The following is a 15,590-nucleotide window of genomic DNA, read 5'->3' as shown; positions in this document are numbered from 1 at the left end:
ATTCCTTCAATTAATATTTCAAGTCTCTGGCAACCTATGGTCGAAAATGTATGATATGCTCTTTTTAGCTCTGGCTCGGGATCAAAGCGTAGGGAGGCAATATTTATCTCTATCTGGGTGAAAAGGTTCTGGGTCCAATTGTTGATTGAGTTGGGCTTTAATGAACCCCTGGCATAGCCTGAATCGTCTCTGTGTCTTTGGCCCAGCTCTTTGCCTTGAACGCTGAGGTCTCTCTTTCCTGCTAATGGTCTGTCTGCCACATCTGTAACCCCTCTCTGTGGCCTGAGCAGACCCATAGTTCAATGTAGATGCACTATCCACTGTGCTCTCATAGCCACGTGTTCATGTAGAGACCTCTATTACTGAACGCGTCATAGATTCAGCATGAACTCGCTTGCGTAAATGGTTCTACATCATTTAATGAGTTAAAAATGAGATCAGAAGTGACAGAAAAGTAACCATGCAGTATGACCAGGCTAAACCAAAATGGTTCCACGTTAAATAGGTTCAACGAGGTCAGTTCAGGGGAGTCACATTGTTTACAGATCAACTGTATTCCATAGAAGAGCTCAGTCAGCGCCGTCAGCACGTCGAACGTCTGTGTCCTGTATGCATGGTCTCCGGTTCAATACGAGAATCCATTGAACCGATGGAAGCCAGATTGATCCATATCTTGGCCTCTGAGAGTAACAGCTTTTCTCAGCCACTGACGTCACTGTCTTATCTGTCTGTGGTTACACAGTCATCTGGAAACCCCCGCTGAGAAGAGATCCTTTCTTTCACTCTCGTTTCTTACATTTTTCTCCCTCAGGCAAGAGAATCATTCTCTCTCATTGCATGATACATTTCTTTAACATTTTAGTCATTGATTTAAAAGACACTCACATCCAGAGCGACTTACATTAAGTAGCGAGTGCATACATTTTCGTACTTTTTCATACTGATGATCTGCCGTAGTACTTAAATGTACATTTTGTCATAAGCAAAACATGTTTACGAAAACATATGTTACATTGCCAGCCTCTGTCATTAACCAGTCATTAAAGCCCTGGTTACTCCTTAGCCCAATAAACAGTATCGGTCCTTGAATGGTGCCTTGAGGAACACCAGACACTGATAAAGCCCAGTGGTACATACCAGAGAGACATCTAAGGTCACTTAAAGGCAGCGCTTCTGAGTCCATTCTCATTACAATTATTCATTAGCCCTCTGATAGTGATCTCTGTTTCAATCAATTCCTATTCTCAAACATCCTCACTCTGCATATTCTATAATGAAGCATTAACATGTTTCCATCGCTGTAGTTTGGCTAGGAATGAACTGCCACCTTCGGTGTGATATCACAGATTTTTGCTGAATATCAATGAGACCTACAGCATGTGCTCACTTCAACTTGTCTGTTATTTATATATTTTTGTATGATTTATTTATATGCAGAATTAGGTAGAAATATCTCCACAAATTCCATCACCACCTTAACAGTGCTCTGCCCAGCCCTCTTAGGTGTCTGACTGTCTGCGCCTCTCAATGATTCGGTTTCACGAATCTACTACAATTAATTTACCTAAAGTCCCAGACCAAATCCCTCTAACAGGTTGAGGAAACAATTACCTTGATGGCAAGGAGAACATGTACTACATGGATTCCTGCATCACTGTTGTAATATCAATACATGATTTCACGATTTAATAGTTGAACAACTACCCATGAGGCCCTCCAGGTGGTTTAATAAGCAGAATTCTGTCATTTCCTGCGGGAGAGAGAGAAATCTAGCTGCATGAAGAGAACCATGCAGGAGCCTGAGAGCATTGAGTTGAGGAAATTGCCACTTAGGTATAATGGAATAGTCATCTGGGTTGACCTTCATGTTGCAGTGAGTGGAGGGATCTGCTCCCTCATTTTAGAGAAATTGCAAAGATGAATGTATGCATTTATAGGAACATACAGCAGGCACTGGGAGGAACACATGTCTGTCTGTCTCTCTCTCTCTCTTTCTCTCTCTGTCTGTCTCTCTGTCTGTCTGTTAATATTGGAGCACTATTGAAACATATCAACCCCTCACAATAAAGTGACTGCCTTTAAAAACCAACAAATCCCTTTGAAAACTGTAGCATCAATTCGATTCAGAAACCACTATTCCAGTGTCAAAATGTAAATAGGACCATTTGGGTCAGGAAGTCAGTCTTGTCTAAAACGGAGTTTGGAACATCCGTGCGTCATAACGGGTAATTGAAGGTTGGTTTTTTGATTTGACGGTGTCCATTTGCCCACTCACATGCATGGGTAACAGCTGTGATTGCTCTCTATCCAACAGCATAGGCAGTGATACAGACCTGCCCAGCAGCTCCGACTTTGTTTCCATAAGACAACACATAAGACAACACTTTGTTAGATGTAAAATTGTCGGTTTACTTATTTGATGATAATTTCTTTAAAGATAAATCACATCCAGTCTGAACTGTGCGATGTAGTAGGGAGTTTTAGTTTGCAACAGGCCAATATTATACATAGTTTAGTGCATAAAATGTGGTAATTAACGACAAGGACCATAATCCATTGCGCATCTACTTGTCCAGTCTGTGTTTATTTTATGCCTGCTACAGAAGAGACAAAAGAATGCTTGATTGTGAGGTTATATAGAGAGCAGCTGTTGCTTAGTGAGGGAGCTCTACCTGAAAATACATGATCTAAGTGATTGATAGTCAGTATTCAGCAGTCCTAAAAGTATGCCTTATTTACTTTTAAGAACTACTAATACTGATTTTTGTCAGACAGCACAGGCAGCAGCTCTATAAAGATGAGATGACTTGGAATGAAATAATAAAGTCATCAAATAAAACAAATGTAATATACACAACAAATGAAATATTTTATTAAAGTCAAATAATGTGAATCAATTATGGTTAATAAGTGATCAGCAGTAATGGGCAGTCACTACCATCATGGGACTTTATCATGGGACTTTATTTTATTCTGTGTTACAGCATTCAACCCACATAATGGATATTTTTTTTAAAATGATTTAAATCGAAAAAAAACGTGATTTCATTTTTTTTTATAGAACCGACCTAATCGCAAAACACACGTGCCAATCGACGTGTTCAGTGGCTCTTTAAAGCCATGTTTGACATCCACTGGGCTATACCTCTACAAGCATATTTGTTATTGCACGCTACTTCATTTGGATTCTGTCATTAAAGCCATGCTCATCCTCAAGAGTAATTACAGGCATCTGTCCTAATGGTACACAGTAACACAGTGTTCTCTCCTGTTCCTCGTAGCCTTGCTACTATCCTGCTTAGGAGACTTGGGCCTTCGTCCCAAATGGCACCTTATTCCCTAGACCAGAGCCCGATGGGCCTTAGTCATAAGTGGTGCACTATAAAGGGGTGAGGGTGCCATTTGGAACGCAGCCCTAGTATTGCAGCGGCAGACAGGGCTTGTTTTACGACCACCAAATGCAATCAAAGAGAGTGATTCTGATTTTTTGAATGGGAACTATGCTATTTGTTTGTTTTCCAGGGCAGAATCTTTACTAAGACACTGGCCAAGCTGCTCCCATCATGAAGAAACTCATTTAACTCATGTTCTTAACCACAGCAGGTACAGCACATCAACTTGTTTGTTTTATACTGCAAGCACAGGCCTATATGCTTTCAGAGAACGATAAGGTATGCACATATAAGGATTTGTCATTGGGGTGTCGGCACTCAGCACAGTAGTTCTAGTGTTTGTTGAAGGAATACTCGTTTCAGTTTTGGAATGGGTAGGGAATAACAAGAGACGTTATTCAGATGAGAGTTGAGACTAGCAAAGAGACCCCAGTTTAAATTCATTCCTGATTGCTCTCTTTCTCCCCTATGTCTCTCACATATACTGTAAAGGGAGATACCTAGTCAGTGTCTCTGAAGCAGAGAGGTGCAGGGGGCTGCCTTAATCGACATCCTCATCTTCGGCGCCCGAGGAACAGTGGGTTAACTGCCTTGCTCAGGGGCAGAATGACAGATTTTAACCTCGTCATTTCAGGGATTCGATCCAGCAACCTTTCGGTTACTGGCCCAACGCTCCTACCCGCCAGGCTATCCGCAGTACATACACACATTGTTATTGTAGACAGGACATGTTAAATGACTCAGGTTTTTAAGAAATGTGCTCATATTACTCACTTACGTCATCTCAATAGCGGCAGCAACAGCATGCTCATTACCTGCATGTTGTGCACAGGGCCTCTGGAGGACAACCCTCTGACATCATGGTCGTCTATGTTTAATTGTAATGCATAACATTATAGCCTTGCCTTGGAAAATATCTGAATTCCAGATACATTTCATGTTGAACAGGTCTGTATGGCCTGTACAGTGGCGTCATTGCTTATAGCCTATATAATGCCTCTTGAAGGTGAATTTATACTAGGATACCAGGATTTGTCATTAGAGACCCGTGATTAATGCCAAGTGGATCTTGAACGTAATGAGCCATTGAATCTGATTCTGTGTCAGAGCCAATGAAGGAAATGACTCACTGCACACTAGACTGGCATTTCCTACCAATCAAAGGAGCTCAGTGAGGCCCGTCTTATATAAGACAGCAAGGAGACTTCAAATGATATCTTTCCTAAGCACAGGAGACTGGGTTTTGTTGTTTCCTGAAAATGCAGCTGCTTGGTTTTCAACTTGATTCTCCTCTAAAGGGAAGATGGTGTAGTGAACGATGTCAAAACAGTCTAACCTTGTCCTTTGTGTTGTCTGTTAAGACACCTCTCATCCTCCTCCAATCCGTGGAAATGGCTAGAGAGAAATAGAGGCATGTAGGTCTGAAGAGGAGTGCGCTGTAATGGCATCCAGGGTGTATGTGTGGGGGAGGGGGTTTAGTCGCCATTAGAGGGGATGATGCCCTGCTTCTGGTATGAGTCATGTGACCTCTCTCTTGAGTGTGGCGCTCTCAGCTTTGTTTCGTGCTCAGAGTGAGAGAGAGAGAGAGAGAGAGAGAGCGAGCAAGCCCGGGTGCTGTTGGTGTGGAGCCCTCCCCATTTCCCCCTCCTCTCCCTCCTGTCAGTCCCCTCTCTGCATATGGCTCCTCAGAGACACAGAGAGAGAGGAGACATCACAGAGCCCATCATGATGCTGTCATCGCCCCCTCTCCTTCAGAGCCCCCTAATCTGGAACACATCTTACTGCCATGTCGTAGGTGTATGAAACCATCCACTGTTTTGTCATACACAAGAAAAAATGTTTGCTGTAAGTAGCTCCTTTGTGTACTGTACTGTATGCACATACTATACTGTAGTAGCACATACTGTACTGTAGTAGCACATACTGTTCTGTAGCAGCACATACTATACTGTAGTAGCATATACTATACTGTAGTAGCACTTACTGTATTATAGTAGCACATACTATACTGTAGTAGCACATACTATACTGTAGTAGCACATACTGTATTGTAGTAGCACATACTGTACTGTAGTAGCACATACTATACTGTAGTAGCATGTACTATACTGTAGTAGCACATACTGTATTGAAGTAGCACATACTATACTGTAGTACCACATACTGTATTGTAGTATCACATACTATACTGTAGTAGCACATACTGTATTGTATTAGCACATACTATACTGTAGAGGTACATACTGTATTGTAGTAGCACATACTATACTGTAGTAGCACATACTGTATTGTCGTAGCACATACTGTACTGTAGTAGCACATACTGTATTGTCGTAGCACATACTGTACTGTAGTAGCACATACTATACTGTAGTAGCACATACTATACTGTAGTAGCACATACTATACTATAGTAGTACATACTGTACTGTAGTAGCACATACTATGCTGTAGTAGCACATACTATATTGTAGTAGCACATACTATACTGTAGTAGCACATACTATATTGTAGTATCACATACTATACTGTAGTAGCACATGCTGTATTGTATTAGAACATACTATACTGTAGTAGCACATACTATATTGTAGTAGCACATACTATACTGTAGTATCACATACTGTATTGTAGTATCACATACTATACTGTAGTAGCACATACTGTATTGTATTAGAACATACTATACTGTAGTAGCACATACTATACTGTAGTATCACATACTGTATTGTAGTATCACATACTATACTGTAGTAGCCATACTGTATTGTATTAGAACATACTATACTGTAGTAGCACATACTATACTGTAGTAGCACATACTGTACTGTTGTAGCACATACTATGCTGTAGTAACACATATTGTACTGTAGTAACATATATTGTATTGTAGTAATAGATACTGTACTGTAGTAATACATACTGTTCTGTAGTAGTACATTGCATTGAATTCAAATAGGCTGTGTGCAGGTGTGTGTGCGTGCTTGTGTACATACATTTATTTGTATTTTTTATTTCACCTTTATTTAACCAGGTAGGCTAGTTGAGAACAAGTTCTCATTTGCAACTGCGACCTGGCCAAGATAAAGCATAGCAGTGTGAACAGACAACACAGAGATACACATGGAGTAAACAATAAACAAGTCAATAATACAGTAGAAAAAAGGAGAGTCTATATACATTGTGTGCAAAAGGCATGAGGAGGTAGGCGAATAATTACAATTTTGCAGATTAACACTGGAGTGATAAATGATCAGATGGTCATGTACAGGTAGAGAGATATTGGTGTGCAAAAGAGCAGACAAGAAAATAAATAAAAACAGTATGGGGATGAGGTAGGTAAAAATGGGTGGGCTATTTACCGATAGACTATGTACAGCTGCAGCGATCGGTTAGCTGCTCAGATAGCAGATGTTTGAAGTTGGTGAGGGAGATAAAAGTCTCCAACTTCAGCGATTTTTGCAATTCGTTCCAGTCACAGGCGGCAGAGGACTACACATGCGTGCGTACGTACATTGTGTATGTGTATGTGTGTATGTGCATGCGTGTATATACATTGTAGTTCAAAATTGTTGACACCCTTGTTAAAGATTAGCAATAATAACTCTATAAAATACATAATTCAAATACAAAGAGAAAGAGGTTATTTTTTACATGTTTTTTTTCTCATAAAGGTAGAGGTTAAAAGTATTTACACATTCATATAAATAAACTAGTCAACATTTTAGTATTTGGTCCCATATTCCTAGCACGCAATGACTACATCAAGGTTGTGACTTGTTGGATGCATTTGTAGTTTGTTTTGGCGGTGTTTCGGATTATGTTTTGCCCAATAGGAACTGAAGACTAAATGATGTATTGTGTCGCTTTGGAGTTATTGTAAATCAGAAAAGAAGATGTTTCTGAACACTTACATTAATGTGGATGCTACCATGATCATGGCAATCATGAATTAAGCGGGGTCAAAGATCATTCCCCCAAGACGTGCCAACCTCTCACCATTACCAATAACAGGGGAGGTTAGAATGTCTTGGAGGTATGATCTTTGACCCTCTGTAACTTTCTCACTCAGAATTATTATATTATTGCTCGTCTTTATCAAGGACGTCAATCATTCCAGACTCCACTGCATGTACAGAATATGTAACGTTTCAACCGTGATGTGTGAAGTGTAGAGCCGAGAACTGACTCCTCTCCAGCCTCATTAGTGTTAATCAGTGCCACTCAGATCTGTGTTAGTGCTTCGGGAGAATGAGTTGTGGTAAAGCCCCTGGAGTCAGCTCTGTTGACGGGTGTCAGGAAACTCACCTCACTCGCTTTTTGATCTGTGCAGGAGTGTTAGTTACAAAGCCGGTTAGCTGCGTCGGTTAGCTGCGTCGGTTAGCGAAAAGAGCTACGGTTGAAAAAAACGAACCTTGAAAAAAGAAAAAGAGCTTTTGCATCCCTCAGCAATTCGAATCAGAACGTGACCATAGCCAGCTATTTTGTGGTGCGTGCGTGCGTGTGTGTGTGTGTATATATCCCTTGTATTTTCCTTTCCCCACTGCGAAACAGACAGTCTGAAATGGAAGCAAGGCGAATGCCCATTCCAGGGTTAGAAATAGCATGTTTGAATTGTTATGAACCTTGCAACCACATCTGGAGACATTATTCTTGGAAGACAGGTCATCATCCTGCCAAGCCAACTGAGAAATGTTTGGTGGAAAAAAAGAAACAATAATTAGGGCTGGCCACTCAGACAACCACTGTAAATGTCTGGACAGGGGATCCCCGCATGGAAAACATATGATATCCTAGCCTGGAATGATGTCTGGTGTAGTAACAGTTTTTTTTATACCTGGAGAGGTAACAGCCAGTACTCTATCCCTCAGGTAGTTGATGACTACATGGTGTGGACTGTAGAAGAACCTGGACATGCGTGGCATTTCACTACCCTTGCGGTGCAGCAGACTAGCTTTTTCCTCCGTCTGAGATCCAGAGTGTCCACAGCACACCCGGGTCCACGTCCATTTGCGAGGCAGGATTCCCATTTTCAACAGAGACATTTCCATTTGCCAGGGGAGAAGTCTCCATTCTCACCAGCAATGCCCCCCCCTATGGCGAGGCGGTGTGTTGGAGTCGTGTTACCGATATTATATTTGCCTGTCTGAGTGAGAGCCAAGACTCTTTCAAATGCGGCACGGTGTCAGAAGGTTAAGGAATGCACGGTCTGGCCGGTCACAAGGGACTCAATTTAATGTGACTGATCGCTACATGTACACAAAGTGGTCTGTCTTCCACGTGAACAACCAGGAATGAAGTAGGGGTTGTCGGGTAAGCAAACTCAGGGGTTGAAAGAGTGATATGACTTCTCTGCGGGAAGATAGTTTCATGCCTATCAATCACCAGGGGGTGAGCAGAGGGGAAAGTCGGGCTGGCACTGACTTCATGTAAATGCAAATCCGGTTCCCAGTGCAGGACTTCTTATGATGATGATGTGTTTTGAAAGAACTATATAGTCACGCAGTAGTTCTGATTTAGTCATGTTTTAGCTTTACGTTAGTGGCCAGCGCTGCGGAAGTGAAGAGTCATTATGTGATGGAAAACAGCCTGGCAGGCACTATTTGTGTTCATCGCTTGGTTTCTATAGTGATTGAAAATGGTTTCAGTTGATCATTTACATTGTTCTTCGGTCATTTCCTATTTCATAGTCACTCGAGACGGAACGTTCGTCCAAACGTGCCGTTGTTTGAGTGCAAAAAAAGATCCCCTTTTGCAGATTCTCACCGCACTGTGTATGTGGACAACTGATAACATTGAAACGCATTTGAATAGCTTGACCGTGTGCATTTCTTCCCTGCCAAATCTCAGCCTTCTGATGGCTTAAAGCAACAGGAACAACTGCATTCCCTCACACAGTTTACACAGCGGTGGTGAGGAGGCTGGAGTTGTGTTTGTGTAGCGGGTGTTCGCTCCTCTCCCTGTCGAGACTCGTGTTACTCTGTGCCGAGTGTGCTCGAGTGCCACTCATCGTCGCGATCCCTCCCAACCTGGATAGATTACCAGCATGTGGCCTTTTCTTCTTGCTGCCTGTGTGAAAGGACGACACCCTTGAGACTAAGCCTTCTGTTGTGCTATGTCAGTGTCTGTGTGCAGTGAGGTATGCAAGCCGTTTTTCTGTTTGCACAGTGGCGTGCGTGCGTGCGTGTGTTTGCTTGGGAGTATGAGGAGGTCAGGATTGGGTTGTGTGTGGGGTTGTCTACAGGAGTCTACGTGGAGGTGTGTGTGTGTGTGGACGGGGGAGGATTGTATTATTGCTTGTGTGTTTGCATGCACGGGTGTATATGAGAGGGAATGTGTTAAGTGCCTGTGACTCGAGTGTGTGTGTGTGTGTGTGTGTGTGTGTGTGTGTGCGTGCGTGCGTGCGTGCGTGCGCGCGCGTGCGTGCGTGCGTGCGTGTGTGTGTGTTGATGCTAGACCAGGGAAGGGGGAAGTGAGAGGGTAGAGCTGAATGCTGAGCTAAGCGGAGGCGGTTTAATCTCGTCGTGGTGCAAGTGTTGAATCATGGGGTTGACTGTGTTTGGGGCTGGTGGGGTGGGATGAGGCTGTGCAAGGAGAGGGCCACTGATGTCAGCCCTGCAGTATGCGCAAGCTCACCGACAGGGCCGGCCGCATTATGCTGAAAGCTGACCCCCCCCTGTTGTGCTTCTATTTCCAGGGCGTGAGCGGAATGTCCGTGGATGAGAAGCCTGAAGCCCCCATGTACGTGTATGAGTCGACGGTTCATTGTACCAATATCCTCCTGTGCCTGAACGACCAGCGGAAGCAGGATATCCTGTGCGATGTGACTGTCCTGGTGGAGGGCAAGGAGTTCCGCGGCCACAGGGCCGTGCTGGCCGCCTGCTCAGAGTACTTCTCGCAGGCTCTGGTTCGACAGGCCGAGAATGGCTTGTTCCTCAGTCTACCTGGAGAGGTACGTATCTACTGTATAAAAACCCTGTGCGTTCAGAAGAACCTCTTTGTTTCCACACCTGGTCAAACACACAGTTAGATATTCCCTCCAATCAGGTTATTTTATCGTCGGCCCATTTTCATCACTAGTCACTTGATAACTTCTCATTCCAATACTGAAACTCACTTTGCCGTGAACGGTGTCAAGGGGAATGGTATCGAGATGAATGGTGTCAGCCAGGCAGGAAACAAGTTAACATACGTGTTTTAATTGAATCTGTGAGGTCTAGTAGCTGAAGGCGAGAGAGTGAGATAGGGAGGTGTGCTAGCGACGGTGCTAGTAGATAATGTAGAGACATGATTAGCAATTATCACCTTTCCCTCAGCTCACTGCTCTCTTCAGCTCCTCAGCTCTCTGTCGCAGGTAGAGTCCTCTCCCTCACACAGCCAACACTCGGCTTCCTCTTCCCAGCACCCCTGTCATTCCAGCCTCCAGTCATTCACTCCATGTGTCATGGAGTGATTCAAGTTCTCCACAGATGTATTTATTTAACACACTTACACGTCACATGCCGTACAAACATGTGGTGCGCGGAACTGGGGCACACACCACAGGTTTATAACATGAACGCCTGTCAAATGGCTTCTGCTGCGGAGATCTCTCCTGAAAGATCAATCCGTTCCTGCCTCACGTACAATGAGCATCATGTGTTGAGTGAGTTACTATCAGTTACTCCTGCGAATGCCCCCCCCCCCCGACACACGCCGAAACAGAATCCCTTTCATTCACACTTTCTGCGTTATGCATAATGCATGAGCAGCTGTGTATTTCAGGTGTGAGCGTGTGTGGAAAGTGACATGTTTCTGAAAGAGCCTGTGTCTTTAATGTCCATGGGCCCTGGTTGAAAGTAGTGCACTATATAGGGAATAGGGTGCCATTTGGGGCTCATCCAATATTTCTCTCACACCGTCCTGTCTAGACGGGCCACTGTCCCAACATGTAGGGAAGGTCATTTCATTGATGTCACCAATCAAGTTTTAAGGTCCTCTGTCACCCGCGTCTTTATGGTCCGTGACTCACAGGCGCTGACACATTTGCCTTATGGCCACTCTCGCCCCACCGATTTGTGTCGGCAACAATGCAGCACCGACCAACTTTTAGCTCACTAGGCCTCCTTGATACTGGTGGGTCTGGCTCCAGTCAGAGAGATCGAGAGGGGCTGTGTTCCCCAGCACTACCGAAGGCTGCCACCTATGTGCAACAAAGGGCAACTAACCGAGGAGGCCTTGATGAAAACCGCAGGCAGGCAGGCAGGCAGGCACAGAGAGAGAGAGAGAGAAAGAGAGAGAGAGAGAGAGAGAGAGAGAGAGAGAGAGAGAGAGAGAGAGAGAGAGAGAGAGAGAGAGAGAGAAACACACACTGCAGATGAAATGTGAAACAAAGACCATTGCGGGGGCTATGACGCTATCCTCTCCTACCCCGAACTGTATCACTCCTCGCTCCTCCCAGATGACCTTGTCAGTCCGATGTCGCCGGTGCTGCAACCGGTTAGTGACCTCATCATCCATTTAATGTCATAGCCGTTTCAGAGAGCGAGAGAGAGAGACGGGGCCCGTTCGTCAAGGTCTTTGTTCGTGATCAGATCACGAAAGTAGAACAATCAAGTCTTGTCTCCTTTAAGTCCTTAGCCAAGCAAGAGCAAACAAACAGAGGACACTTGGTTTGCATTGGATGATAGAAGGCTACACTCACAGGGTCACATTAGAGCATTCCTCCACATCACAGAACAGGGCCAGAACAAAGGGCTATTCATAGATGGACCAGTATGATGTAATATGAGATCGAATGAAGGAGAGGCGTTTCAGAGAGTCGTCCGTCCGTCATCGTCATCCCCCCCAGCTGGAGAAGAGTGGTCATCACGCCACCGCGGGCAGCAGTGCGGCTACGGTGCGAGTCCGCGTTGATCAGTTCAGAGCTGCTCTCCTACATGATGAAACTGGGCGTAAGTGTAATGTCTGACTGGATCCCCGGCTCGCACCACCCCACTGGAGCCCGGCTGGGAGGGTGTCAGTTTGACCTACTTGTCAGCACGTCCCCTTGGTTTCCTTATCGAAAATATATCCTCATAGTAAATATACAGCGACCGATGAAATATATTTGTGAGCAATACCGCCTCAGGGGTGATTTGATTATTATTAGTGAATTTGCATTAGGATTCTAATGCAGCGAATAATTGCACAGGATGCGGCGCAGGATTTGATAATGAAATCAATTAAATTAAAATATTCTTTCATACACAGGCAAGCCGACTGACTTGCGCCATGCGTCCTTTGTACATTCCCATTTCACCACAGTATGGGAAAGCAGCTCTGACCAGGGTGAATAGACGGGAGAAGATTGATTGCAGATCCAGACTGATGGAGGAGGAAAGGGGGGAGGAGGGAGGAGGGCGGCCCCTTGCTGGACCGGTAGCCGTCTCTGGCCTCTGGTTTACTCAGCATGCATCGGGAGGGGTACCTTATACTGTATATAGTCCACTGCTTTTCACCAGGGCCAATAGGGGTCTGGTTCAAAGAGCAGTGGACTATGTAGGGCATAGTGTGACATTAAGGACGTACAGTACCTTCCCTTGTGATTCAGCAGAGGGGCAGTTGGTTGAAACCTCCAACCGCCTCCTGTTTGTCAATTCCCTCAGTCATGACTCAGGCCCATTGGTGCGTATTTTTTAACTCCCTCTTCAGCAAAACAAAAAAATACAACCCCAGCCACACTGCTTCGATTGCAGTGATTTGGCAGTCTGTACTAAGTATCATTTTGAGCCCTGGTGAAGTGGTTTGGGAGGGAATGGCGGATGAGTGGCTGATGAGACAGGGAAATGTAATGTGCCTTGAGAGGTTTAGGGTTGGTGAGTGACATCCCCCCCCCTCCACAGACACTTGATTGGGTCGGCACCTGCAGAAGCCCGGCTAACTAATCTGAGGGACTCAGGGTGAGGTGGAAGCAGAGCAGCAACAGCATGGCTTTGCACAAACAGGGAGCCTAAGCAGGAGACTATCACACATTTACAGCTTATTAGACAGATGGCGGGAGCCGGGCGCGTATCTCCAACTCAGTCTTCCCCATACTGACAGTGGGGGAGGAGTGGGAGAAGGGAGGAGGAGAGGGGAGTGAGAAAAGGAAGAGAGAGGAACAAGTACGCTAGCGATACCCCCTGGTGTAACTGCTGGTGCTAATGCCAAGCCCCCCTGGTCGTGGCAGGGGGTCTCCTCTCCGCCAGCACAAGGGCTCAGCGCTCAGCTGACAGTAAGGATACAGGCTCTTTGTCTGCCGTTTGAGCAGGCTGCTCTGAGAAGCACCTTGAGCAGCTTATGTTTCCCTCCCAGCCTACTAGCCAGCCAGTCAGTCAGTCAACCAGCCAGCCAGTCAGCTCGGGACACCCGGTGAGAGCCTGCAGAGTGATCCCTGTGTGTTTTATAATGGCTGGATTTAACCCACAAGATCCCAGACAATTAACCACGGGCTGCGCTGTGTTTTCAATGTCTCATCTCAGAAGCAGGGTGTCTCAAACGGGGGACGGCAGTAATGTTCTGCAGTTAGCCCGTTTGTATAGAAACAAAGCAGGATAGAGTGCAGCATCCTGAAGAGTAAAGACAGGGACAGTGTGTAAAGTCAGAGCTGAGCGTACTCCTAGCAAAGCTGCAGGGTCATGTCCTCCCCAGTGTCTCACCATGGACAGTAAACTAGAAGAGGATTAAGCAGTGCAGTGTTTGATTTAATCCACACTGTCAAGGGAGGTTTACTGGGGCGGCAGGTAGCCTAGTGGTTAGAGCGTTGGACTAGTAAGGTTGCTAGATTGAATCCCCCGAGCTGACAAGGTAAACATCTGCCGTTCGGCCCCTGAACAAGGCAGTTAACCCAGTGTTCCTAGGCCGTCGTTGTAAATAAGAATTTGCTCTTAACTGACTCGCCAAGTTAAATAAAGGTCAAATAAAACTCTACGGTTACGGCTAAGCTGTGGCTAGACGTCGCGGTGTGTCCCAGTGTGGGAAAACATGGCGTTCCTTTCCTTCTCATCACAGATGAGACACTATGCATTCATTCACATTAGCCGTCAAATTGACTTTTTATGACTTTTGTATTTCCCTCCTGTTATTGGCATAGTAGCCTAAATGGATTCCCGAACAGACTGACCAATGGGCTTGGCTCTACTGCAGCAGTTCATTATCCCTGTGCTCCCTCCTCCACTCTCTCCCATCCCCATCCTACGACGACGGTAAATCGCATTGGCAGCCAACCCTCCATGCAGTATCTCCCTCCATTAGCGCTGTGCTGTGACTCATCGTCGTCGAGGTTACTCGGCAGAGCTGATATTAAAGCATCTAGCGGGTAGACTCTCCAGTGGAGATGGGAGTATTTATCTTCGGGCTCGGCGGCGGGCGGCCCGGGGAAGTACTCCATTGTCATGCCATGCAATGTCCTCATTAGGATGCATGACATGCAGGAATTCACTGGAGTGCATTTGCATAAATTAACCATCTCAACTTCAGAGAGGGGTGAAAGGCTGATGTAAGAACAGGGAGAGAGATAGACTGGAGGAAGAGGGCGTGTGAGAGCGAGAAAGAAAGACAAAGAAAGAAAAAGAGAGAGGGGCAGGATCGTATTCCACACTGCCTGTCTATGAAAGGATATTTGAAAAGGACTTCCCAAAAATGGCATGGGAATTGTCAGGGTTCTGTGATGCACTCTTGCTATAACTTCCTACTCTGTAATGGTATCGCCCCCCCCGGTCCCCAGACACAGAGTAGGGCCAGATCCACCCAGTCCACAAGCCCACATTAGCATAATGGCCCAGATCTGTCACCTTGATTAATTTGTCCCTTTGTCTTAACTCATGCAATAAGTGCTGCTAACGGCCTGAAACGCTTCATATGTCAAAGTCGATCCACTAATGACCAGGAAATGCTCTTTATATCCTATATCCTTTGCTTTTTGTTCGTCCTTTAATTTATTCTAGTGTGGCTTTCCCTCTCTCCCTCTCTCTTTCTTTCTTTCTTTCTATCCCTCTCTTCTTTTTCTCTCTTTCTCCCCCTCCGGATCCCTCACGCTTGCCTTCGTTGGGCTACTGTGCTGGTTTCATCACTGGAGTAATCACGTATGGTGCAGGGCACACATAAAGAGGTGCTCCCGCAGGCAGCAGCTGCTGATACAAGCTGAAAATAGATCCCGGCGACGCTCAGCACTCCCCCCCCCCAGCCCAGCAGCAGCTC

The 15,590-nt window shown here is 45.3% G+C and overlaps 1 protein-coding gene across 3 annotated transcripts in view; it reads left to right on the top strand.

Annotated features, from left to right (window-relative positions):
* Positions 1 to 15,590, top strand: part of LOC139407039 (BTB and CNC homology 1, basic leucine zipper transcription factor 2b) — a 96,594-nt gene that overhangs the window by 60,628 nt on the left and 20,376 nt on the right. For all 3 annotated transcript variants that reach the window (XM_071150333.1, XM_071150335.1, XM_071150332.1), the window contains exon 2: positions 10,090 to 10,344. In XM_071150333.1, the coding sequence (XP_071006434.1) occupies positions 10,102 to 10,344 (243 nt within the window). In that variant the 5' untranslated portion in view covers positions 10,090 to 10,101. The remainder of the gene's footprint in view (positions 1 to 10,089; positions 10,345 to 15,590) is intronic.

Source organism: Oncorhynchus clarkii, chromosome 4, assembly GCF_045791955.1.
Source record: "Oncorhynchus clarkii lewisi isolate Uvic-CL-2024 chromosome 4, UVic_Ocla_1.0, whole genome shotgun sequence".
Taxonomy (NCBI): Eukaryota; Metazoa; Chordata; class Actinopteri; order Salmoniformes; family Salmonidae; genus Oncorhynchus; species Oncorhynchus clarkii.
Note: the sequence above shows the minus strand (reverse complement) of the source record. Positions and strands in the feature narration are given on the sequence as shown.